General features: G+C 42.3%; 1 protein-coding gene across 1 annotated transcript; it reads right to left on the bottom strand.

Annotated features, from left to right (window-relative positions):
• Positions 1-294: 294 nt before the first annotated feature.
• OAZ2 (ornithine decarboxylase antizyme 2) lies at positions 295-25,834 on the bottom strand (the record flags this gene model as incomplete). Its single annotated transcript, XM_081887520.1, is given in 6 exon segments — positions 295-3,228; positions 4,709-4,794; positions 8,466-8,641; positions 10,838-10,918; positions 10,920-10,995; positions 25,566-25,834. Coding segments are annotated over 6 exon segments (819 nt in total). The 3' UTR covers positions 295-3,097.
• Positions 25,835-26,954: the final 1,120 nt, after the last annotated feature.

Raw genomic sequence — 26,954 nt, 5'->3', positions numbered from 1 at the left:
TTAATCAGGTCTTCAGCGATCAAAATGAGGCGGAATGGTGCTAAAACTAATCAGATAGTGCTTTATCAAGATGAAAAATTGTGTTCTGGACAAAGGTGTAGGAGATGATAGAGAGCCATCTGATAGCAGCATCATGGAGGAACCCATGATGATTGAGGAAACTACCTATGTATTAAACCTCTGTACTGCAACATGTGTACGATTGGTAACAAAATCAAACAGCAAAAGGTAATAAAAGAACAAACTTTTTCAGGGATAAGGTAAGTAATGTTCTTCAGTGATCACTGTTAGGGCCCTGTTTTGCAGTATTTTTATTGCTGACCTAGGGACACAGAGGAATGGGTTGAAGCTTGCAGATGAAAACATAATACAATAGCACCAGTTCAGAAAAACGTATTTGAAAAACCACACAAGACTATCAGGACAATCTCTCAAACTAGAAAAATATGAATGGGATTCTCACTAACTAAGCATTTGATGGAAGTAAGAGGAAAATAAAATTTGCTGATTACACCCATAGTATTCAAATGGAGACATGGGCCATTTGAAGAGGCAAATTACTTTGGCAAGGGAGCTGAGATAAGTGGAACTTCTCCTTTTGCAAAAGAAGCTGGTACATTAAGTAGATTGCTTTTCCAGTGACCTCATCTTCGTAATCAAGCAGCTGCTTGGTTATAGAGAGGGTTTGTGTGTGACTTCTATACTTGTGCCTGCAGATACTTGCTCAGACTGGATACAGTAGAGCTAAGGGATGGGGACCGAAGCTCAAACTGGATTACATACAGTGTACCACTAACTGGCAAATACTCATTAGCAACAAGGAGGAAGGGGTGATTAACTGGCTGTTGTAGCTTGCCAAAATGACACTAGAGGGTAGCAAGAAAAACTTTCTCATTCACTGGATTTGTTTGTTTTGCTTTTTAAAGATAACCATGTGTATGAACAGAGAAGTACTTTAAAGTTGCAAGATCAGTGAGTCACTAGTGTAATATTATGAGAAACAAATGCAATTTAGGATCTAGCTGATCACAAATTACTACTAATAGAAGTACTGGCATTTTTATGTACCAGCTGCAGCAAGGACACAAGTGCATAAAATACAAAGTGAACAGAAATAATTTCGAAATGCCAGAAATGCATTTTGGCAGTTCTGACAACCAGGGGCAGGAGGTTCTGGAATAGGGCCTCCAGAGCAAGATACAAATTGTTTCATAAGGGAGCATAATAAATTTCATGTCCTCTAAGGAACCTTACCTTTTCCCATAGTTTTAAGAAATAAGCTGAATGCAAATATGTTCATGGACCAATTAGTAACTTACTTAGCATGTTTCCTATGCCCTGTATAGGGATTCTTCTCCCTATTTATATTCACCAAGTGCTTATAGTCCCACATAAAGCAAATTACCATTTGTATTTACCATCTTTTCTTTTTCACCAATGAGCATCTGTGTATGAATTACTTCTGAAAACCAGATCATGGTAGACATGGAGAAAATGTGTACAATGAATACCTGGACTTTTCTCTAATGCACTGAAAGTACCAATGCTTAGTGTTGCAAATTCCTCAGTAGACACCTAATCCCTCTCTTTACTCGTAATACAATGCCAGCTTCCACTGGGTGGGAGGAGACAACTTAAGTTTATTCCTATACATTCCTCTCCAGAACCCCAGTTTAAACACTTCCCATTTCAAGCAGTAGCCCCTTACCTAGGTGAGAAACATACTGGCCACTTCTGGGGTAAGACCCCATAGGATTCTGCAGAACTCCACCTATGAAGACTAAATAGCAGATACCTAGCTACAAAAAAAGCATATTGCACATGTATTCCCCCCTAGACTGTCTATATTTTTGCTTTTTTGTAGCAGTTGAATCATCTTAGCAAAAATCAATATAAGCAAGTTTTGGATACCATTGTTTCACATTGACATCAGTTAAACAGACAAGGAAAGTGTTTGAATCGTATGTTATGAATGAAGCTTGAAGGAACTGGTTGTTTTAAGAAAATATAAGCAGGATAGTTGTCTTCCATTCTACAAAAGAAAGCCATTAAGGGAAGAATGAGATGAAGCTTCAAGCACCAAATAGTTTCCAGAAAAGTTTCCTAGTAGTTTATTCAGCATTAAGCACTAATGCATGCAGTAGTGCTTAATTCCTAGTGGGAGAGCATAGGATTGCTTTGTTTATAAGCATACTGCAATCCATTCCTAGGTTTCTCAAGAAAAGCTGGCTGCAAGGGCATCAGTCAGAGCTGCCAGCATAAAATTTTCCCATCACCAGCTGGGGAGGCTAGATTTGAGTACTTGTTGTTTTATCCTCTAATTATAATTGTCACCCATTTATTCAAAATCTCCACTCAGAGTTTTACATCCACTTCCACTACAGAATGCAGTGAAAAACAGCAGAACTATTACAATTCTGGGAAAGGGGTGATTATGCAGTTCTTTCTCTCTAAAAATCAGGGTCAGCTTCGCATGTTTTTTGAATGCCCCTTTTTATTGAAAGCTGTACTAATGCAGTGTTAATACTAACCTAATAAAAAGGCTAGAAAGAGCACAAAGCTTCTCAGGAACCCACAGTGTTGGTTACTCTAGAGGATACCACCACCTAGGCTTTGCTAACAGTGTTACTGTTCCTCACATCCCTGTGCCCAAAGCATGCCTCCTGCTTAAGTCTGAGTGAACACAAAAGTATACAGTTATTTAAAATGAAAGCCAAATAACCAAATGAACAGAAAAGCCCAACACTAATTTAACAAGTCAGATCTGTGTCCCTCTTCACCTCTGAGCTCCTTGCCCATTGGGTGGCTGGACAGGATGTCTGTCCACTAGGCTAACCAGCAGACAACAGAGCTGTATGAAAGGGCTCCATTTACCTTCCATTTACTATTGTGCGATTACATGTGCAGACTTTATATTATTCACTAGGTAACACATTTCAATGGAAAAGTCAACTCAGAAGATATACAGGTCACTCTAACAATAAGAAATGCAGTTTCAGTCCAGAAGAATTTTGTTTTTCCTTTCCTCCGAAGAGGAGTTTTAGCCCCCTCTCGTCTTTGAAGCATGTTCGGGTCCCACTGAAGTGCTGCACTGGGTCTAATCATCATCAGAAGAGACCTGATCCAGGGGGTATACCATGAACAACACATCTGGTCGTGATGGGACACAGGGGTGGCCAGGCCTCACAATTTCAAAGCCCAAAAAACTGAATGTCTTCAGTAATGCAGCTGCAAAGACAAAGATTGGCAACATCAGATAGGTGTGGTTGTAAACAAGCTGTGCTCCTAATGCAAATTTCATAACTTTAATTGTATACAGAAGAAACCATTCAACAACAGTCTGAAGGTTGAAAAAAAGTTTCTGGCTCAGAATTGTCTTGTAGGTCTTGCCATATTTCATACCCCTTTTCTGGTCCATTCTGTGCTGCAATCCTGTTGGTTACTGGTTCGTAATACCTGTCATCCTACCCAACAATAGCTCAGTGATATTTCTTACCTCTCCCCCACTCCTGCCAGCCACCAAAAGGAAAACGCAATGTTACGCTAGAAAGAAGCAACTTGTTTAGGTGGTAAGGATAGCCAAATGCCAATCATTAATGTCAAGTTCACACGTAATACTCAGCCAGACCTCGGCAAAGTGTGAACATTCACTTTTCCCCCTGCCATTGCATTGCACAGAGCTAAGCCATCTTTTGGCTTAGATCTGGACACAACCTAATAGTCTGCCTGCCCCAGACAAACCATAAGCAGTAAGGCAGGAATGAAGTTTGGCTATAGCTCATGCTTTGTGGGGAGGCAAGCCATAATTCAGATGTAATGCTAAGGCAGACCACACACTTAGCTGTGGTTTGGTTTAGGGTACATGCGGATCAGGATTCAATAATTACATTGACGTACAATCCTCTTTTTAAATATAAAGTCTGATTTTGAAACTGATAATCTAAATGCAAACCTGAAAAGACCAGAGTCCTGAAGCCAGAGTCTAGACTACCTCTAACAAAAAACTCCTCAGAACAGTTTTAATCAATATGCAATTAAATTCCTTTGCTTCTAAGATAAGCTTACTGTGAACAGGTCACTCAATGCACAAAAGAAGCAATTCAGAGGAAAACTGGCATAGAAAGGATTTGCTGTTCCTCTTTTAGTACTGCCACTGTTACAACATGCACCTTCAATTAGTAATTATATGCTTTACACTAAATCCCTAAACTTCCTTGATTTAATCTATCTATAGATGCTTAATGCATTTCTTAAGGTCTGGAAGAGGACAGAGGCATTGAAAGTCCAGTTCATCAACCTCACTTAAATCTGATTTAAGAACTTGGGCATCCAGCCAAATACAGCTATTGCACAGACATGCAAAGCTAACAAGAGAAAGTTACTTCCTTTCTCATTTGAACCAAAGAACTGCAGTATTCTGACTGGAAACATATGTAGCAATCTTATAAGCCCTATTTTGAGCATTCTGGGTAAGTTGCACTTAGTCCTCCAGCATTTCTAGAAATGCTATAACACCATTCAGACTATCCCCAGCAAAGCCCTTTAAAAACAACAACACCCCCCTACACATTAGTTTAGAATACCACACTTGGCACCTGCAGGAAAATTCACCCCCAGAAATTTACCCCCAAAAGTAATGGCTACTTTTGCTACTCTGCAAGCCCCAAGGTTACGATTGGTGGGGATAACAAGAGGCTAAAGCACTAACCTCTGTCTTCTCTGCTTTTTCGGAAGCAAATAAAGACATAACTTGCTTTCATTTTTTCTTCAGCAAATTCCAACAGTGCTAATAATCTGCCAGGAGAAAAGGGGAAAAAATCACATCATACAGAGACAATTTCCCTGGATAATTTGTTAGCTTATTGGAGGGTCTTCAATGTGACTGCCACTCACCCCAACTCACTATTTTGCCCGACTGTCAGAGAAGACACAGAAGTGCCAAGAAAAAGACCTTGCATTTTTTTTGGGGGGGGGGGTCAAAAGTAGAAATTTAACATGGCTGCTAATGAGCATATGCACAGCAACACACAGGTGGAAGGCAAGATGTTACACACAGGTCCCATGAGTTGTATATATAAGTTCCAGAAGGGTCTGTTATTGTCACTAAATCCTTCAATTTCCTTGGAAGATCCCAGAGGGATGGAATATGTTGCACAGGTGGGGATAAATATGACTAGACTCAGGTCGCTTTATTTCAGTAGAGCCAGCACAAAAACAATGTAAAACCACTTAAAACATCACAGCATGGACATCAAGTAAGCAAGACTCTTGGGAGGGCATTCTGTAAATGGGGTGCCACTACTGAAAAGACCCCTCTCCCTAGTAACCACCTCAAGCTCACCCTTAGACTGGAGCAATGAAGTAAGGGGAGCAATGAAACCCAACACATTCCAAAATACTGCAGATTCAGGGGTTGGTCTACTCTGCGTAACCCTCATGCCAAATTCTGAAATACTGTACAAGCCAAAGCACAGGGTGACCTCAGCCCTAACCCTCTGCTTAGCCAGGCAATGCTTGCCACTGATTTAGCAAGCGACAGTTAAAAATCAGGCTTTAATCATTGCTTAAGTGAACAATGGCCACAAGAGTCAAAAGCAGCAGCAAGCAGAGATTAACTTGGAAGGGATTTTGTTAATATGATAATGATCCATTTTAATTATAACCTTCAAGCTGCTTATTTTAGCTGGCTAAAAATAAACAGTTATGCAATTGTACTGAAACCATGCCAACAGTAGAAGTACTGTCAAAAGAGTGCTGTTAAGAGGGTGGGGTGAATGGGCTGACACATTTATAAAAAGGAAATATAAAAGATAATTTGCCCTTAAAAATTGTGGTGTTACCTTTTTTTGGATATCAAGTTATCCGTGTACTAGTAGAGCCCATGTGCAGGAATCCAGGGAATCCAAAGAGGGAAGAAAATGTCTTCTAACACTCGCAGAGAAATATGGAGCAATCAGACATATCCCTCCTTCCACAGCACCCAAGTACAAGATAGTGGGGTGCTCATTTCTATACTTACTTCCCTCAGCAAAACACTAAGGCTAGCAAAAAACTAAGGCCAGCAAATCCCTCCCAGTCATCACCTGGAGGGATAACTGGTTTCCATTTCAAAGCAACTGAGATGGGAAGGAAATGGGTTCTACAATAACACCCTTTGGTGAGCTGTCTGAACACAAATTTCTACCCCCGCTCTCCAGTCTGAATTCTCCACAGCAACTAGGGGAAAGGACAAACCAGGAAATACTTTCATGAGTTCTTAATCGTGCTCCCTCTCCTTGAACCTGAATTTCAGTGTCTTAAATCATTATTTCAGTCCACCCAGCAAGCAAAAACAAGGATAGGACAAAGAAGGAAAACTGATTACCAATTCTCATCTTGCCAACCAAGGGTGGAATCCCAAGTTGGGCAAGCAGACTTCTTCTACTTGCACAATGAGACTTCAATATCCTCTCCTCCCTGCCAGCACACCACTATAATGTTCTCAAGGTTCCCCTCCACCTCTGGGAGCAAATTTTGATAAATGTGATAAATTCAGCATCTGTCAAAATGGGTAAATTCATTAAGAATCAGTTACCTCAAACTCAAGAAAAACTACTCTGGCAGGGAACAAGAAGGTGCTGTCTCTAAATTAATCCCTCCGAGGCAGATACAAGCAGCATCAGATGTGGAGGGAGAAAATAGATGAATATATTTCAACACTTAGATCTGGGTTGCTTGATTTTAGAGGACACCAGTGATACAGTGTTAGAAACAGATATGAAAGCTAGGAGCTAAATGGCACCTTAAACCTAGGCTATGGGCGCTGCAACAGAATGTCTAGGCATGCTTTTGTATAACAAGAATACAAACCTGAAAATGAATGAACTGCAGCTAAAACCTTATATTCATTTTTCACTGCCAAAAACAAAGCCATATTTCCCCTGCCTGCCCCCCTAATATTCTTATGAGGGTCCCTTCTCCAGTCATCGAAGTGGCTGGAAGTGGGGAAGCAGAAAAGGGTCCTCCTTTTATTCCAGCAGTGGCAGTTTTAATCTGAAATCTTAGACGCAGTACTGCTCCCAGAGCTCAGAAACTGCTCGCGTTCATGAAATTCCCTGTCACAAAACGTGCCTAGAACAATGGGAGCTTCAAAGGCTGCATAGATATAATGAGTGTAACAGAAACCTGGTGGCAAGGTTTATTCCACCATGCAGCTGGACAAATTTTTGTACAGTGTTAAAAATAAATTGTACGGTAAGAAGTTAGTTTTTGCAAATTAGGCATATGGGATTTAATAAGGAACTAAGTAGTTTCTTTAAAAAAGGAACTAAGTAGTTTCTTTAAAAAAATAATGAGAAAAGACAGAAAATGAAGATGAATACTGATGTCTTTCAAATCATCAGAACCTTAACAGTGTATTATAGTATATAATGAGGCTAACTACTTAACTAGTCAAAACTAGTTGGCAGAAAACTGCCATGGTGGTTCCTTTCACATTATGCTAAGCATGTTAAAATTTATTTTGTTCCAAGATGCGGTAGGGGAGGTTGGAGGTCAGCTTCAAAGTTATGGTTTGTGGGGGAAGGAAGTCTTAGAACCCAACTATAAGTTAAGTAAGGAAGATAACTTATTCCCACCCCCATTCTTTTCAAGGCACCTCTATTTTTCTTAGTCTCTTGTTGTCCTTCATTTTCACAAATTTCCTGTCTTTTCTTCTTTCCCTGTTCTTTTTTCCTTTCTTCCTTCCTTCCTTTTTCTACAAAAAAGTCGGGGGAGGGCACTGTGCTGGCCACTTGCACAGTTAGGGGCAAAAAGCTTAGAATAAACCCTAGTGTTTGGGGTGAGCAGTGAGGCAGCCAAGCATGCTGATGACAAAATTTGTTTAAAGTGGTTAAAACAAACAAAAATTGCAACGCGCTAGCTCCCAACATTTTTCTTCCATCTGGGTGAATGGGCATCAGAATGGCAAATGCAATTTAATGTAAACATGTGTAAAGTGATGCACATAATTTCCACCAGTTTTCCTGGATAGATGATCTATATTCCTGGATCCCTCTTTCAGCAATTTCACACCAAAATTCTTTTTAAAATGTTCGGGTGGATGGGAATCAGGGCTGTCCATTCTTTTATGTCAACAAGGCCTGGAATTTTGCCTCTTGTCCCCACTTCAGACTCCTTTCCTGAGAAAGTTAGTTTAAGCAGAGGGATCTGTCCTACATTTTCCACTGTAAAGACAAATGCAAATAAATTATCCAGCTTCTCTGCAACTCTCCTTTCCCCCCTTCAGCACACCTTTGATTCCTTTGTCTACAAGCACTTTAGTAGAGTATGAGACTCTTCATCTCAGGGTCATGAGTTTGAGCCCAACATTAGGCAAAAGATTCCAGCATTGCTGTTCATTGGACTTGATGACCCTTGTGCTCCCTTCCAACTGTACAATTATATGATTCTATAATACCATGATAGCTATAGGCTCAAACACTTACCCTTCTTTACTCCCATCAGCTAATACACCATCAGGGATTTCCACAAAAAGACTCTGATTGGATAGCACTGCATCCCAAGAGGAGACCTTTACTTCCGTAACTTTGTACTGGAAGTGGACAATGTGTGGTTTCCCATCGTGCACTGGAAGATCTTGGTTAACAGTGAGCTTCTCATCCTTAAGGAGTCACAGAAAAAGATTTAAAAGTGTTAAAAGGAAGTGCCAACGAGAATATTCATTTTTTCTTCATTGCCATGACTAAAACCTAAAAATACTCTGTTTTTAAAACAACTACTGAATGTCAGTGCTTCTACTTAATTAGAAAGTTTGCTCAGTTACAGCTTACGTTAATTTTCATAAGAAGCTATTACATATGTTGCTTTTGATGGCACAGTCCAACATCTCTGAAGACTGGGTCTTTTGATCCCCAAATCAAAGTCCTATCCCCTGGGCAATCTTCAGGTGGGTACACCTTACAAAATAACTTTCTGCCAAGAGAATTATCAAAACCTGAACAAACTTATTTTGCCCTAAACCACAAGACATTCTCCTGGATAACTTAATGTGTGGCATATAGAACTGCACAGGGAATAGTTTAAAGCTCTGCTTCTTCATGAGCATGGGATCTTCTCTTGTTCAAATCAGAAAGCAGGACAGCAGCTACAAAGCAACTATTGTCAACTGTGTGTTGTTGTTGCTTTTTAAAGAAAAACAGCCAAGCATATTTTTTCTCCATTTCTTGACTGGATACAGAATATGATCCAACTATGAACTTGACAGATAGATATGTACATTTTAACAGAATCTTAAAATCTGCATTGTATAATAAGATTAGTGAGGTCCAGACCAGTCACCCCTGCAAGTTAATTAAATATTAATAAAATAGGTTGGGTTACAAAATTAATTTTTGTATGAAGACTTCAAGCACCATCTTAGAAAATGCACTCCCACTTCTGGAATAGCTCTTCTAAGACCACACCAGCAGTGATTTCCGAGTATTAACTAAAAGCAAATATATCATCTTCAAGATTAGTTTAAATCGTATAAAAACCCAGAATTAATCAACCAAATTAAAACCCCCGCTATCAACTAATTTTTTTTTTTATTAAGTGTATTTATTTTAATCCACTGTGTGACTAACACCCTAGTATTACAAAGATTACTTGAATGGCAACTCTGCATTTCAGGAGAATCTCACTCAACTGCTCTTCTCACCATGTTTTTGTAGTACAACATACTGAACAAAATGAGTGTTGTTACTATGCAAGCATCAAATGATGAGCGGTTGTGTCAGAACAATATTTAAATGAATTGTGTAGGGAAGGTGAATATTTCCCTTTATAAAGACACAAATATAAGGAACCATTTGCAATCAAAGAACTGCTCAATTCAACATGGGAGGCAAAAAAAAAGAAAAGAAAAGAAAAGAAAAGAAAAAAAAGAAATCACACCAGCAGCATATGATAACCAATATTCACAGGCATTAAGAACTAGTAATAGTCAGCCAGTATTCTTTGGTGAGATCCAAAGATGACTATGAATAGGCCTTTTCTATAGCAGAGCTTCAACACTGTAGCTTCCTGTTTAACACTGGCCTACATGGCATGTTTGCAAATATAACTCTTCTACTCCTGGAAAGTAGGAAAAAGCAAAACTTCAGAGACCAGATGGCAAAGGCTTGAGATTTGCTAGTCACAGATTTATCAGGATCCACAGTACAAAATGAGAATGGTGAACAGTTTCAACCCGTCAGAATCAGCTGTGGCTATTGGTCTCTTCAGATTAATCTATAGATGGCTCTGCAACTGCCCACCCTTTTCAGTTTCTAATCTGAATGCTGAAAAGAAATTCATTTGCCTCTTTATTCCTTTTTCACGACAATAAAACATTCAGAAACCCATTCTATGAGTCAAAACACTAGCTTTGTAAGTGTTATGGAAACACAACTCTGGGGAGAAGAGCAGTTGGGTAATTATTTAGAGCAATCCAGAGGGAGAATTGAAACCTAGTGTTGTTTTCTCCATTATCCACACTCCAAATCGGTACTGGCTTGGTGCAGACTGCCATTTCGCTATGCTTCCTAATTTGCTGTATCATAAAAAGCAAGCACTGGGGGGTGCTGAGAAAGGGTACCCAAAGTCCATTATTTGAAGAAATACTATACAGTACTGGAAGTAAATGCTTGACCTATTCTGTTTGAAGAGCTTTGAATTAAAGAATATCCATTGCATTCTTTGATGTGTGTATTCTTGAACATAAGTACATTCCCTCAAACAAGGCTTATTTAACAACATCCAAAGACATCATCCCAACCACACAAAAAAGCCACACCATACAAAGGCAATCAGTCTCTAGACATTAAACTAGGCTCACCTTATATATCAAAGCTGAGAGAGAAGGATCCCTGCCAACCCCTCGCCCACCGGGGATCTTCGACAGTGGGTGAGGGGCATCAGGAGCACCACAGAGGCCCTGGGACAATGTGCCTGCAGCACTGTAGTTGGGGGCAGTTACTCAAAGGCAAAATACTACTGCAAGAGAGAGGGAAAAAAGCACAAAGTTAGATTTGCAAGGCCGGACAGGATTCAGCTGAGACTCCAAGCATGTCAGCTTAGGCTGGGCCCAATGCATTCTGCAGGGCTGGCTAGCCTGCCCATGAAGTGAGGTGGGGCTTTTGCTTCAGGCGGGGGCTGCTGCGGCTGCACCCGGCTGCTGCACTCTCCCCGCTGTGCTCAGACTGCTGCTGTGGTTCAACAGCAGGAAGGGTGCAGGACCAGACATGTCGGGTAGGGGGCAGTGGTGGCAGGGTGTTTTTCCTCAAGCAGCAAAAACGTCCCAGGCCAGCCCTGGCATTCTGGGTAGGCAGCTCTTAGACAAGTGGCAGAGAAAATGATTCCTACTGAGCAGGGAGTGTGAATAGCAAACCCCTTCTATTGGCAGAGGTCCCAGATGACTAAAAACACATGATCAGATGAGCATATGTTTTTCAATAAACAACTAGAAATAGAGCGACAAGATTCTTGAAGGAGCAGGCTTAGGTTTCATGTTTTCAGAAAGGGAAAGAGAAGATCGCTGGTACTCCAAACCTTGTAACATATTATTCTAAGATTAGTGCAATGCTGCCACTCACAAGTGATCTTATCTGATGTAAATAATAATAGATGTGGTCCCTTTTGTTACATGAAGGCATGAAAGCAAAGGGGAGGGGAAGCATGCCAGTGTGATTTCAGACGTTAGGTGCCTCAGATGTGGGGATCGCCTGGATCTCCTTTAAAAAAATTCTACCCAAGAGAGCAGAGTCAAATTAGTCAAACATATTTTCTGGCCAAATCTAGCTCTTCATTGGGAAAAATCAAGACAAGTGTTCACTTATCTCTCTGAAGGTTTCTTTTTGCCTAGAACACATTGAATAAATTTGTCTCTGCACCCTCCTACAGGTTTTTTAATGCTTCTTACAATGTCTGAAGCAGCTCTGAAATTAGGAGTTTTCTGTCTTCACTTTAATAAAACATGAACAGCACACTTCCCATTTGCAATTTTGACATGGTGAAGTTACCAGAATAATATAATTAGCATTTCTTTCTAATCAGTTCCTAGTTCCTGTAGATATTTCACAACAGCAAATGCTTAGTGTTCCACCTGTTCTTTTACCACTGTACTCAAACAAAGCAGCACAAGATTACCATTTAATCATTTTGGTATGCTGGGCCCTGACATAATGCTAGGTGACAATAAAAATAATGCACAACCAGTAAGAAAATATGCTCAAGCTGAAACAACTATTGCATTTCTTGTTCTATCAGATATTTAATGATGCCAAATATTTTGGCTCACTTTCTGCCCCATCCCATTTGGGGAGTGGGGTGGTATTTGTCCCAATGTCATGACACAGGGAGTCTATGAAGTGAGAGGCCTGTGTTCATGGGTTCCATTTGCAGAAGCACACCAGTGGACACCTTGTGGAGGTTGCTGAGAGCTGTCTATATTACTGCCACATGTGTACATGCATGTTGCATGTCATATGGGGCTCTTCACAATGACACTGTTGTACTTGCATTTGACATTTGTGTTTTCCAGTTATGGCAACAAAGGGGAACCTTGACCCTGGCATTGAGGTAATACTGCCAATCAATGCTGCCCCTTCCATAGCACACCAACTCATTTGGCACCACATAATATCTATACAGGTATGGCTAAATAGCAGCAGTGCTCTGCACTCATATAGAGGGTAGTCCTTCCAACTGGTGCAAGGCCATTTAGCATCCTATACATCCCAGACACTTCTGTACTAAATAGAATTAGGGCCTTTCCAGCACATGCTGCTTCCATAAATTATCTCAATTTTTTTGACAAGACATCTGTAATTTATGCCAATTGTTTATCATCATCATTTTACAGAACACTTGTTATAACACAGAGACAGAACAGTTCTTTCCTCCCAGGATTGGCAAAACAACCCCCTATCAAAGGAACATGAGCCAACCTACTAACTGGTTTACTTAAGGCAATGTTGCAAATATGCTACCGAGGAACTTTCAGACTCAGAGATCATGCTTCTGACCACTGAAATAGGAATGACTTAAAGAGTCTGAAGGTATCTGCCATACTATGCTGTATTTCCTAGAACGTTTGCGGAAAAACAGGCAGCTTTTCAATCTTTCACTCTGTTCTGCAGTAAGAGTACTTTCTATCTGAAAACTTCCCAAACCAGTTCCCACATGCCAATGTCAAAGGGAGCTGCACATACTTTACAGCACTGAGCAGAGCTCAGACTCAACAAGTTTCAGCTAGAAAATGCAGTCCTCACATGCCAGCTATTCTAATTTCCAATACTGGAGCCCCAAGCTAACATACCCTGAACAACAACTAATTAACCTTACTGAAGCCAAGTTAAATTGACTGTATGCCCAACTTGAAAAGCAAATTGCTTGTACAGAACAAACAAGCATTCTTACAGAAGTTAATTCTGCCCATGAAGACTGATCCAAAGCAGCTGTATTGAAAGTGTCAGCAACTGAACTTGTATACATTAACTCGGTCTGTCTTCATCACCCATATACACTGCAACAATTAACTGACAAGCAGCTCTTCTTTTGTGCTGGTGTCTGGTAGAGACTGGTGAGGCAAAACACTTGACTGTGCATCTCTTCCCATCCCCCTTTGGCCTCCTAATATGGCTGCCAGATGTGCTTGTTTTCGCCAGTCAACAATACAGCATTATTGCTGCTGGAGGAAGCTTGAATAATCTAGTGGTGAAAATCAAGATTTGTTTTCCCATAAAAAGCAGTTCATTCTTGAAGTGCAAGGTCGTATAAAGAACCTTGGAGAGATGGATTCATCACATCTCTGACTAAAAGATGTGCATGTCCTACATAGGCACATATACCTATATTGAAGTTCCTGCAGCCCAACGAAGGGCAATTCTGCACCAAACAGTAGCTGTACACATTATGCAAATAAGCACAGTACATCTGCATATTTTGTGGAATAGTCTCCTTCTGCCAGTCATTGGGGCAGCTATGCAGAACAATGAAGCCCCACCCCCTGACTAATGGGAATCTTGCTCAGCCCTCTCTGGCTTCAAATTGTTCAGGCAAGGCCCATAAACTTTCAAACTCACCTCCATAAGAAATTAAAACTTTTTAAAAGGAAAGCTGAAATTTTCAGGGTACTAAATGTTTTGTCCAATGATGGTTTCTGTGCTTTTACAGTGTAAAATCCACAGAACCCTGAGCTTCTTCAATAAAAGGCACATATACCACCATTGTTGTGAACCTGTATGGAAGTACCACCTAATCTGTGGTATGCATCGCTTACTAGTACGCCTTCATATCTTTAGTCCAAAAAGTGGAACTTCATAGCACTTACACTTCATGCTCACCATTAGAAAAGCACAAGAGACGTCTATCTCACAAGGGGAAATAAAAGAATCAGAACTTAAATCACCCTAAGGATAGAGATGGAGTTAAAGGGCGTGTTATCAAGCCATGATTGACCATGGTGGGTGTACATTTCCCCATTTTAAGGGGGCATTGTAGTGTTTCAAAACAAAAATCTGCTAAATATGTTTGGCCAGAAAAATAACAAAATCAATCACACAATCTTCAATTCTCTGAAAAAGAGTAATGTATGGCTACAGCCTAAATAATAAGCCATACTGTGTTGATCTGCCATTAATTCAACAATTTTCATACATCACAAGGATATGATCAGCCTACCCTAGTCAACATCCAATCCCTCTTATTGGGATACTGGAATCAGAAATTACAGGAAAAAACACTGTAGACATTATATCCATGCCTTTGAAAAAGGTCTATATTCTGAAACAATCAAGATGAGAAAACAATCTGTATATGATACACTTGGATATTTGATTGCATAGATTCATCCCAACTGGCAATTAATATCATCTGATATATTCATTCAATGATGAAGATAGAAAAAAAGTCAAGTATTGCTTCTCCAAAGAAAGGCTTTCATATCATAAAACAAGAGGCAGAAATTCCAAGGTTCCTGTGAAAAAGCAAAGCTGAAATAACTGGGTCAGTAACAACTGGTAAAATTAAAAGTCCAACCACAGATTACGTACATCATATCAACTGGAAACCAAGTGACGGAAAACAGCATAGAACGGAAATTTTAAGTGGCATGGACAAAGAAGCCCATGTGTATGAGTGAACAGAAGGTTCACTGGAACTCCATCCCTTGTTTCAAATAGTACCACCTAGTGTTCAGAAACTCATTCTGAGATGCAACACCACACGCAAGAGTTAACCACAGGTGTTGATAAATCAGCAAAAGGAGGATCCAACATGGCGGCGAAGGTAGTCTCCGAGTAATTTCGCTTACTCTTATCAAAGTTTTAAGTGGTTTTATGCGGTTTTTATCCTCCCTTGTTTTTATCCGTGAGTTTTAATGATCTGCTGGCTGTGCTGGCTGTCTTTTAGTATCTTTTAGTATCCCGCTACTTGTTTTATCTTTGTTTTCTTTTTATCTGGGTGGCTCCGACGCCCGGACTTGCCGCCACGGCTGCCGCCGCCTCCCTAACTGGAAGAGATAAGTGAAAGGTTCTCCTGGGCATAAATCCTCTGCCCTGTCGACCAGCTCTTTCCTTTAGCTTTTAGTTTATTGCACACTACGAAGTGAATTTTGCCCGACTGCTGGAACCGAGCTGTCTCAAAAATCCTAGGAACAAGGAAAAGGGGAAGGAAGAGGCTTGAACTGACTGCCTTACTGTGAGTAATTTTATGGCACCACTCTCCTGGAAGTGGTAGTATTCTTGTGAGGAAGACTAAAGGATTTAAGGAGCTCCCCAGCTCCTGCAAAATTGATTTATGGGCCATGGAAAACGTCCAAGAGACTCTGACGAGGCATTATCCTCTCCAAGGCCTAAGCAATTAAGGAAGGGTTCACCTAAAGGAGGGAGAGGCCCCAAAGAATGTACCTACTCAATAGCAACTCAAAATCGTTTCGATCCTCTAACTGCCCTTGAAACAACATCAGAAGATGAGGCCCCTGAGACGTTACAAATTGGAAACGCTAATGGTAACACAAATGGGGATGGTCCCTATCCAAAGGAGGAATTGGTAGCCGAATCGGACTGCACAGGATGCGAGCAACTCCATCTAATAATTAGAACTCTAAACTGTATATTTAAGAAAATTGATGGCCTATCCTCTCAGCTGCATAGTCTTCAGCAAAAACTGGATCACCAGCCGGCACAGACAGCCCAAGAGGGGGCAGTAGATGTTCCATTGCGCCGGCAGAAAGCTCCACCAAACACCGATTGTATGAAGAACTGCAAATACAATCTCAACCCCGCACTGAATCGCCAATCCCTGATTCTACATCCAAGGAAGATTTCCCTAACCTTCCGGGGAAGGGACCTAAGTTGGACAACGCTACATGGGACTAAAGAGCACCTCAGATGGCTTCTAAAACTCGAGGCATCACAAATAGATCTTTGTGCTGTGCTTCCCTTAGTTAGCCAGAACAGATATCAGAGAGTGATGCTGGCTTTCCACTCTGCAAAAATCCCCTCTCTTATTATTAAGCAAAAAGTTTTTTTGAATAATCTTGGTATTTTTCCAACGAGAGTTTTCATGGATTCCAAAATTAGACCCCTCCTATCAGAGGGATTAACCAAGGAGACGGTACAACCCTCCCGCCCTGAACCACAAAAGAGGGCTGAGCTGTACACTCCATGTCTGGGCCAGTCTCATAGTAACTCCACTCCTACAACCAAACACTACGAGTGTGCCAGTAACTCTTTGACACCCCAGGAGGAAAGAGAGCTCATCGCCTCCTTTGGAGAGTTACCAGCGATGGAACAACAAGATATTATAAATAGGCTGGATTTACTTAAACTTCAGCTCCTAAGGATCGCCTGCAACGGAGTTCCTACGAACGATACCCACTCTAATTTAGCGGTGCCATGCCCCATGGAGATGGAAACAACAATTCCCCAATACCCAGCATATAAGGTGCCCTCTGCAGTAGATGGGAAGGTCCCACTGCTGGAGGCAGACTCTTCTCCTCCCCTTCACGCTGGTAACTCATCCCTGCTTTTAATAGACTTATCTGTTCCCTCTGTGATTAACCGATCCAAGAATGGAACTCAGGATAACACCCCCCTGGATAAATCGTTGTCCCTTCACCCCTCCATGCCGGACTTGGAATCAACATACATCGAAGACCATCCACGTCCTGAGACGGTAGTGGCCACCTCAAGTAAGGCTTCTCCACCAAAAATCCAACAATCATGTGAGGAAGACACCACAGTGCCGCGAGTCACCACAGAGTGGACTGAAGACCCAGCAGGACATATAAACCAAATGATCACAAGTGGATCGGTTAGATCCCCAAAGAGGACAGCTCCAGCGGACTTGGCAGGAGCCTCTTCAGGGCCTAGTTGGGCCCGACAGCTAAAAACATCAAATATTATCTATATTCACAATAGCTCAAGAGGCACACCTGCGCCAAAAGGAGAGAAGTCATCTACCATTAGTCAAAGGAAAATTACTGACTTCTTTAAATTTGACAACCCACCAAGATCAGCGTTCCCCCCTTCTCCATTGTGACTACCCAAACCTCAGCCAAACTCTCCCCCGTTCTCCCTTTTAAGCTGGAACATAGCAGGTTGGAAGGGGAAAAAATTCGACCCAGACTTTGTAAAACTAATAAACTCACACCAAGTAATTCTCCTGCAGGAAACATGGGAAGAGGGGAGAGTAAATATTAATGGGTTTGATGCTATATCATTACCAGCATGCCCGTCCACTAAAGGAGGCCGGCCTAGTGGAGGATTAGTCATAGCAATTTCCTTGAAAATACGGGCAAAACTCACGCTTGTAAATGCTTCCACCCTTGCAATTACAGCCCTGATTACGGGGAAAAACTTCGAACTTGCTATAACAAATGTTTATCTTCCTCCTGGAGGCAACATTGCTGACTTATACAATAAATGGGGAATCCTGGAGGAACATCTTATTCTTTGTCACTCCAAACACCCCAATATACCCAATGTTATAGCAGGGGATTTCAATGCTCGCATTGCAACAAACTGGGAGTCCTTAACCAAAGCCAAATGGTGGATAACCCCTGAATTCATTAATGACCTCTCCCTCCACAATCAAAGACTCTCCAAAGACGAAAGGGTAAATGAAGCAGGAACCCTTCTTTACCAATTGGTACTACGTCTAAACTTAGTGATTCTAAACGGGAACTGCCCACCTGACATACCGGGTGAGTTCACATACATAAGCCCCTCTGCAAACAGTGTCCTGGATTATATGCTGGTATCTCATGATATATTCCCCAAATTTTCCCATTTTAAAGTTGAAAATATTCAACTGAGCGACCACCTACCGTTGGTCGCCACAATGACTATAGACTGGACCCCAGATGGAGACAGACATCCAACACATTTGATTACGAACCCAGTACTGCAAGTCAAAAGTGTAAAATGGTCCGAACTTCATGCTCAAAAATTCTCAGCATATTTACAACAAGGACTAAAACAAGCATATTCAGGATTAATTGAGGATTATCATGATTACGACCAAACCCTAAGACTATTCTCGAATCTGTCGGAAGATCTAACGTCTTTTTTCTCTGTCCCGACGCATATAATAAATCGAACACAAAGGAAGACAGGTGCATTGTGGTTCAACAGTGCTTGTAAACAGGCTAGACAACTTCTTGGTAACATCTACAAAGAGTATAAAGCCTCTGGGGCAACGGTCTTGCCAAAAGAATATTTCCAAGCAAAATCGGCCTACAAGCAAATTCAAAAGGGTGCCAGACTGGAATGGCAAGCGAATCAATGGCGGGCAATTATAGAAGCCTCATCATCACGGAACACCAGACAATTTTGGCTCCTGGTAAATAAAAGAACTAAAAGATACCCTTTAACTATTATTCCTGCCCCAGTTTGGGAATCTTATTTAAAAAATTACTTTGCCACAACTGACTGTATCGTCAACACAAGAGACGAATTTCAAGATCAGCTTCCCCTCTGGTCCCCTACCGATCCGGAAGACATCCATGACCTGATCGTCAACCTTAAAACAGGGAAAGCGCCTGGGCCAGACATGATCCCAGCAGAAGCTATAAAATACCACGCAGACTGGTGGGCCAAGGTCCTGGCGAACATCTTCGATGCAGTTAACAACTCTGGAATGATTCCGGAAGTATGGAAGGACGCTGTTATCGTTCCAATCCACAAAAAGGGCTCACCAGATGACCCGGGGAACTACAGGAACATCAGCCTGCTCTCAATAGTGGGGAAACTGTATGCCCGCTCCCTGTTGAACAGACTAATCCAATGGGCCGAAGAGAAAAAATTAATTGGGCCCGAACAAGCCGGATTTCGCCCAAAACAGTCAACAATTAATCATATTCTAATTTTACAGCATCTTGCCTGGAAATATTCCACCCCAAAAGGTGGCCAACTCTGTGTGGCATTCATTGACCTGAAGGCAGCATTCGATAGTATCCCCAGGAGCATCCTCTGGGAAAAACTCACCCGCTGGGGCATCGACAGAAGGCTTCTCTGGCTAATAATCAAACTCCATGAGAACTCAGCGGCCAGAGTGAGATTCACCCCGGAGGGTGATCTCACGAATTCAATTCCCATTAACAGAGGTGTCCGACAGGGTTGTATATTGGCTCCACTCCTGTTCAATTTGTTCATAAGTGACATGAGGACTCCCCTGATAGAGGCCCAAGAAAGGATTCATGCACCCCGCCTAGCACTTTATCGCTGCCCCTTGTTACTATATGCGGATGACGCAGTCATTCTTTCTTTTTCTAGAGTAGGTCTCAGGAGGGCCCTAAAAATTTTTGGATCATACTGTCACGCAAATTCCCTTACAATTAATTATGGAAAATCTAAGATCCTGATTTTCTCAAAGAGCCGGAAACTCCATAATTGGAGAATTGATGGGAGAGTCATCGAACAAGTCTATAGATTCCAATATTTGGGAGTCTGGTTACAACATAACCTCAGATGGAAGGCCCATGTAGCCTATGTTACAAATAGAGCCAAATCTATCTCCTTGGCGATCTTGCGATTCTTCTTCACCGATGGGGCCCTTCATATCCCACCGGCGTTGAAAGTCTTCAAGGCCAAGGTGATCCCGACGATTGCTTATGCCATCTCAATTTGGGGGACTTTTGCCAACCTATCTCACCTGGAGGTCATTCAAAATCAGTTTTTAAGAGGGATATTGAAACTGCCCAACTGTGTAAGTAATACAGCGTTACGCATGGAACTTAATATTGTATCCCTGGAAAATGCTCTGTGGAAGCACATACTTTGTCACTGGTTATCTCTATGGCACAATCTCCCAAACTTGTACTTGATACAATGTATGTGGAGAGATGATTTCCAGAGCCCATGGGTAAAAAAATTACAGCTGAAAATAATGGCAATGGGAATCTCCCCATCCAAATTACTAGAGCAGGATATAGTTCCAGCTAAAAGAACAGTAACCTGTAAGCTAGAGGAGATGGACTTGCAGCAGAAAATGATCTTGGGCAATGGTACCTGCTCACCTCTAAATCTTGGTTTATTACCCCTCTTAAGGCTCCCAAACTATTTGAATTCTTTAACTTCCTCAGCTCATAGATATGCCTTTGTAAAGGCAAGATTCAACACCTTCCCATCGAACGTGCTGAGAAATAGATTCTCCAATGGACAGATATCGCTCTTATGTGATTGTAATTGTGGGGCACCAGAATCGTTGCATCACATAATTCTTGATTGTGCTTTTCACTTATCGGCCAGGAGCAAGTTTCTTGCTCAATATCTTAAGGGAATTGCCGATGATACGACTGAAGCCAAATTGAGATATCTATTAAATGATGATGACCCCCTAAGATCACTCATGGTTGCCAGATTCTTGATCAGCGTCCTATCCCTAAAGAAGAGAAACGGACTCCTGTGTGGCTCGGATAATCCCTTTAAACCATGATCTATGCTTTAGGATGTAATTAGGTGATATCACCATTGATGTCTTCTATCAATTTATGAGCAGAGGGCGATGTTTATGCTACAAATTTGTTGTAATGTATGATGTTGGTCTTTTGTTTTTGTTTTGCTTGGTTCTTGTCTTTTTTTTTTTTTTTTGTAAGTTTTGGCGGTTTTAAATTTGGAGGTTCAAGTACATTATGGTGGTATGGGAAACTGTTGTGTGACGGGCCAATGGCCGTAATAAAGATCAATTCAATTCAATTCAATTCAATAACCACAGAAATAATTACCAAAATGGCAATAGTATGTACACAAAGAAATCAACCAATCTATCAGCTAATCAAGACCTAGGAATCGAAGTAGAGAGGATAAAGTCCTATCCAAAGTAATATTGATTCTGTTTTATCCGCAATAGCAAAAACTGCATTCATAATAGCAGCAGACAATCTAACCAAGGAAAACAACAATACCAATCCTGTTGTTGGCTACATCTAGGTGAGTGCATGTGACTCCCCTGCCTAGTAGCCTGTGAGGATTACTGCTAGGTAGAGAAATTGTTTTCCATATACCAGACAAAGAACGTAAGTAGACAAGTGGACTTGTACCACTGGGGATTCGTTTCTAAGGCTGTTTCAATGTTCTTATGAGGAGCTCTTCTGCACACTAATGTAAATAATCACTATTAGGCTGTAGCAGAAAAAGAACTTTTGAGCCTTTTGTTAACACTAAAAAAAAAAGTGCTACTCCCAGAATGAAAGAAAGAGGAAAGGCCCAGGAAACGGATAAAACACCAGAATGCCACTGAGTTAACTGTGGGGACTTCCATTATGGAATGCCCTATCATGACTCTGATAGTTTAAGTAAACAGAGTTGCAATTGTGAGCTTCACAAACATCCTATTTGTGCACTCTATGAATGTTACAGAGTACAAATTATACAATTTTGCTTGCATACAAATACCAAACCTGGAGCACAGAAATGGTGAGTATAAAGAATTGGAATCATAGAGTCAGACGAGACAACACAGGTGACAAGTCCAACCCCCAGCTGATACAAGTAATCTGCTGTTACTGCATTCCTCATAAGCAGCCATCCAACCTCTGCTTAGAATCCTCTAACAAAGACCTTCCACCATAATTTGTTCAATTGTTGAAAAGGAGTTCTCCTTGATGTTTACCTTAAGTTCCCTTTCCTGCAAACTGGAACCTGTTGGTTCAGGTCATGCAAATTTGCCCTATGATAACAGAAAGAATGGGGACTCAGGCCAAGGGGCTCCAGGCCTTTTCGTTTGGATCCTCAAGACTCCTCTCAAGCCACACACCCTCTTCCTACATATTCATTCAGTCCTAGCCTATTTCTTCCTTGAGTGTTGTCACCTGTCCAGGTGTTCTTGAACGGTGATCATGTCTGCCTAGAAAAATGATAACGGAATAGGCCCCTTGCACTGAAAAAGATTCACCACCCTGATCTATGTGAGAGCCCTTCAGATATTGGACAATTATCTTACCACTTCTTAATGGTCTCTTCTCCAGACTAAGTATACCCTGTGTGCAATCCACACACAGAGTTGACTCTGTATTTTTCAACATCTACTGATACATCTTTTCAATAAGATACATACAAGGGTACAAGCAAAAGCAATATTTACCGTAACTGGAAATAGAACGCTGGGTTCGTCAGCCAGCCAAAATTTCAAAAGAAAAAACTAGCTGTGCTGCCAGGTAAAAATATATTCTAGAATGCAGTAATGTTTTGACATACTAAACTTGCTGTTTTTACAACAAACATATTATTTAAAATGTGAAGTCTAACATTAGTTTTAAACTGCTTTAATGCTTTATTTCATGATGCTCTAATCTGCCCTGGGACCTTCTGGTGAAGAGCAGGTAATATAAATCAAACAACAACAACAACAGGATCTTACACACTGAAGCGAGAGTGATACATGCAAGGCAGATTGTTCATAAACTCCAGTGTATGTTAAAGAGGATCACTACCACACACCACTATTGCTGACCTAATTTCTAGACCTCTGAATGGATAGAATTACTTAACAATTTACATAACACAAGAGGCCTTAAGTAGATTTTTAAAAACATCCTGATGAGTCTCTTATGTTCATCTTACTCAAATTTAACAACACATCAGAGCCCCTTATTCCACTTTGCTGTACTGTACATTCTGAATAATGGAGAGTAAAATAACTTTAAGATTGGATTTGTGCTTCTTTGGAAGTTCAGCTGCATGTATGTCTTGGACAAAGCTAAGAACTCCTTCCTTTGAACAGCTGTAAACAAAGGGCCTTCCTGTTTTGCAAAGCATCGAGTTTTTCCAGACATGCATGTAAGCACTTGCCAGCTCAAGTGACAATCTGACTTCAAACTTTTAACTATCCAATTTCAAATTAGAAACTAACATTTCATGTTGGAGAAAAGAAGCTGCATGCCTGAGAAGGCCGTTCCCAAAAGCATTTTAAGCAGCCTCCTTTCTGTTTTAAAATCTGCGCTCTGCTGCCAGGTGGGCTATTCATACATTGGCCTTCCCAAAGAAATATTTGCCTCTTTGAGTCACCTGAAGACATTTTTGACTTTCAATTACTTTCCAGTCTACGTGTGTGCAAGTGCACATACATACACAGATGAACCCAGAACTTTTTCAAATAGCCACTCTTGGGGAATATACATGGTATATAAGAGCTAGCAAATCTATGTAGCATATCTGGGAAATATCTGCAGGTTTCTGTCTTGTATAAAGAGTTATTTATCAAAATACAGAGTATGAGTTGCTGTAGTGCAGTTTGGAGCACTGGATGGAGGCCAGTATGATGTGGAAATGGCAGAGGCCAACAGTGACGCTCACCAAGTGCCATGTGCAAGTCTATGTCTCAGCCTAAACTTCCACAAAAGACAGTCATACAAGTAACTGTAAAAGTGCTTTGTAAATATTCTGCTTAATCTCCTGTATTTTTCTGCTTGGATTTCCTTCAGGCACCTTCACTCAACTCACTTTTGGAAGGTTTGTGCCTACATCTAATTGCAATTTGATTATTGACCAATCACCACAAGCAAAATGTGGGGTGCAGGGTGAAAGCTATCACAAGACCCGGAGAAGAACTGCCTACTCTAACTGGTTAAGAGTCTGTCTTCATCCTCCTAATGCTGAAGACTGAGCGCACTAAAAAACAACAACCACCTCATGTACTGCAGTTATTAACAGCCTTAGTATAGCTATCCAGTTTTGGGGGTAATTCTGTGTTTCCACAGTAATACAGTAAACATTATTTAGGCATCCCCTAGGGAAGCTGGTTATTCATCAGCCCCAGATACCTAACTATTCAATTACAGAACCAGACCAAACCACAATCCCAAGAGTGTGCATCCACCTAACTTATTTGTGCATCCACCTTTCTGAAACATGGAGAATCCATGAATAACACAACTAAGCACCCTGATGCTGTTTGGTGTTCTTACAGCCATTTTGAATGCAATGTGATGTGCTGTCACAAACCTTCCCAAAGTCTTCTGACCAATGATGTACCAAACCATTATCTGAGTTCCTGGTGCGAGACTTCTATAATCACTATACCTGTTTCCTGTACCATTTCCTTATCTATTTCCCTCCTATTGATTTTGGACTTATTCCTCCTAGTCTGCACAAATTTGCCCCTTGCTCTAACTTGTTCACCCTGGATTTGCTTCTTTGTTAACATAGTATGAGTGCACCCAGTGAACAGTCTGGGAACACCTGATGCTTCGGTGAAACTAAGCATTAATTCCTGGATGGGGAAGCTGTAAGGGAGTCTCCCCACAGAGGTAACTGTGGTATGCCATTTTAAAATGCAGAGTCACCCCATGGATTGGGGATTGGAGAGTGTCAGGATCTTAGCTTCAAGGGGGCGGGGGGGGGGAAGAAGTGGTTACAGGATTTAACAGTGGATTGCAGAGACGGGGGTGTGGTGGAGACGGGATGGCAGTGGGACAAAGCTGCCTCTACCCATTTACCAGAGGCTGAAAAGGGGGAAGCGGAGACGAAGAGGAAAAAGCTCTCTTCGAAAACAAAGTCCTGCGATCGCGGTGACAACAAAACACCCGCCACTCCTTCGCCCGGCACTTCTGGACGGTTCTGGGGTAGACGTGCAAATCTGCAGCAGGCGCCCCCCAGCCTCCCTCGGTCCACTGCCGCCCCCCACCCGCCCCTTTTGCACGAGCGCGTGCAAAGCGCCCCGCGCTGCAACCAGCCCTCCCCACCAGCGCGGGCGCGCGCCCACAAAAAAATAAAAAAATAAAAACAAGCCCCGCCGCCCCCTCCCCACACGCATTTCGCTCTCTGGCAACTCCACCCCCTCCATTTTGTATCATCCGGGTCTATTCTGGGGTTACTGAGGGTAGGCCGCTTCCAAAGGAAGGCCACGATCCTGAAGGGCGGCGACGGTGAGGAGAGGAGATGCGGGGCGAGGTCTCCCCCCCCCCCGCCCGCCGCTTCCTTCGGGGTCCCTGAGGCGACGTAGGCCGAAGCCTCCCCTCCTCCGCCCCCTCAGTACCTGTCCTGGGTGTTTATCATCCTCGGGGCTCGGCAGGGCGGAGGCGGGGGGGAGGTCGGGAGGAGGCGCTCGCTTTCGGGCCTCACAGCAGCTCCTCCCTTCGCGAGCGCCCAGCTCCGACTGACGGACTGGCAAACCAGGAGCGCGAGCCGCCGCCGCCGCCGCCGCCTATGATGCCTCCGCCCGCCCCGTTACTCATCTGCATAGCCACGCCCCTCCGCCAGGCTGCCTGGGAAACAGGCCGCTCGAAACAAAGGCGCGCGCGCGTGGCGGAGGGGGGGGCGGCCGCGCGTACTGCGCAGGCGCGAAATAAGTTGACAGGCGGCACGTGGACAGTTACGTGGGCTTTTTTCATCCCGGGGTTGGTAGAGGTGGGCTGTTGCCTGCGCGCGCCAGTTTAGGATCCACGCAGCCCCGGCGCGCGCCTTACCTGTTGCTCTGCAAAGCCACCTATTCTTGTTATTCTGGAGAGTTGGCCTTGGTGAAGATTTGACGTTTTCATCCCCAAAGAGTTTTTGATCTGAGTTTCAACAGAAATGAGGCTGCATTTTAATGTTGTATTTTAATCTTGTTTTTAAGTTTTATTTTACTTCAGTTGTTTTATACCTGGTGTTAGCCGCCCTGAGCCGGGTCTTGGCCGGGGAGGGTGAGGTATAAATTATTATTATTATTATTATTATTATTATTATTATTATTATTATTATTATATCATTGCTGCTAATGCGGCAATAAGTCGCGTTCTCAGGTTGGGCTGCGCTTCTTTAGCTCGAGAGCTCGCCTCTGAGCGAAGAAGTGCAGGGTTCAGGCACGTGTCGCTGTGCACGCAGAGCCCATGGCCCATTAAGTTCAATGGAACCTACTCCCAAGTACTCGAACATAGGTGGCTGGGTGGCCACGCCTTATACTTCTTTGAGGGCAATCCCCTATTTGAGGGCGCCCCGTTTTAAGGGCTGTCTGCTCAAAGTCCTTTTTTAAAAATGAAGGGAGAGCAGGAGGGGCCTTGGAGTTGCCCACCAGCAGTCAGCACCTGGATAGCACACTGAGCAAGCACACAGGCCACTTGGTCAAAATACAGTCATACCTCAGGTTACGAACGCTGCGGGTTGCGCGTTTTCGGGTTGCGGACCACGCCGAACCCGGAAGTACCAGAATGGCTTACTTCCAGGTTTCAGCGCTCGTGCATGCACAGAAATGCAAAATGACGTAACGCGCATGTGCAAAAGCGCCGAATCGCATCACGCGCATGCATAGACGCGACGCTTCAGGCTGTGAACGCTGCGGGTTGCAAACGTGCCTCCCACACGGATCATGTTCGCAACCAGAGGTATGACTGTAGTCTCTGTTAAGGTGGGAGGTGACATGCATGTATTTGAATTATAGTAATTATTTGTTTTCATAATGTGGATCTATGGGTATAAATTAGAACGTGCAATTCGAACATGCAATTTTAATGCAAATCTGTGTCACCCTTTTTT

This window comes from Podarcis melisellensis (assembly GCF_964234715.1).
Source record: "Podarcis melisellensis genome assembly, chromosome: 14".
Classification (NCBI taxonomy): domain Eukaryota; kingdom Metazoa; phylum Chordata; class Lepidosauria; order Squamata; family Lacertidae; genus Podarcis; species Podarcis melisellensis.
The sequence above is the reverse complement of the archived record's forward strand: the minus strand, read 5'-3'. Positions and strand labels throughout refer to the sequence as shown.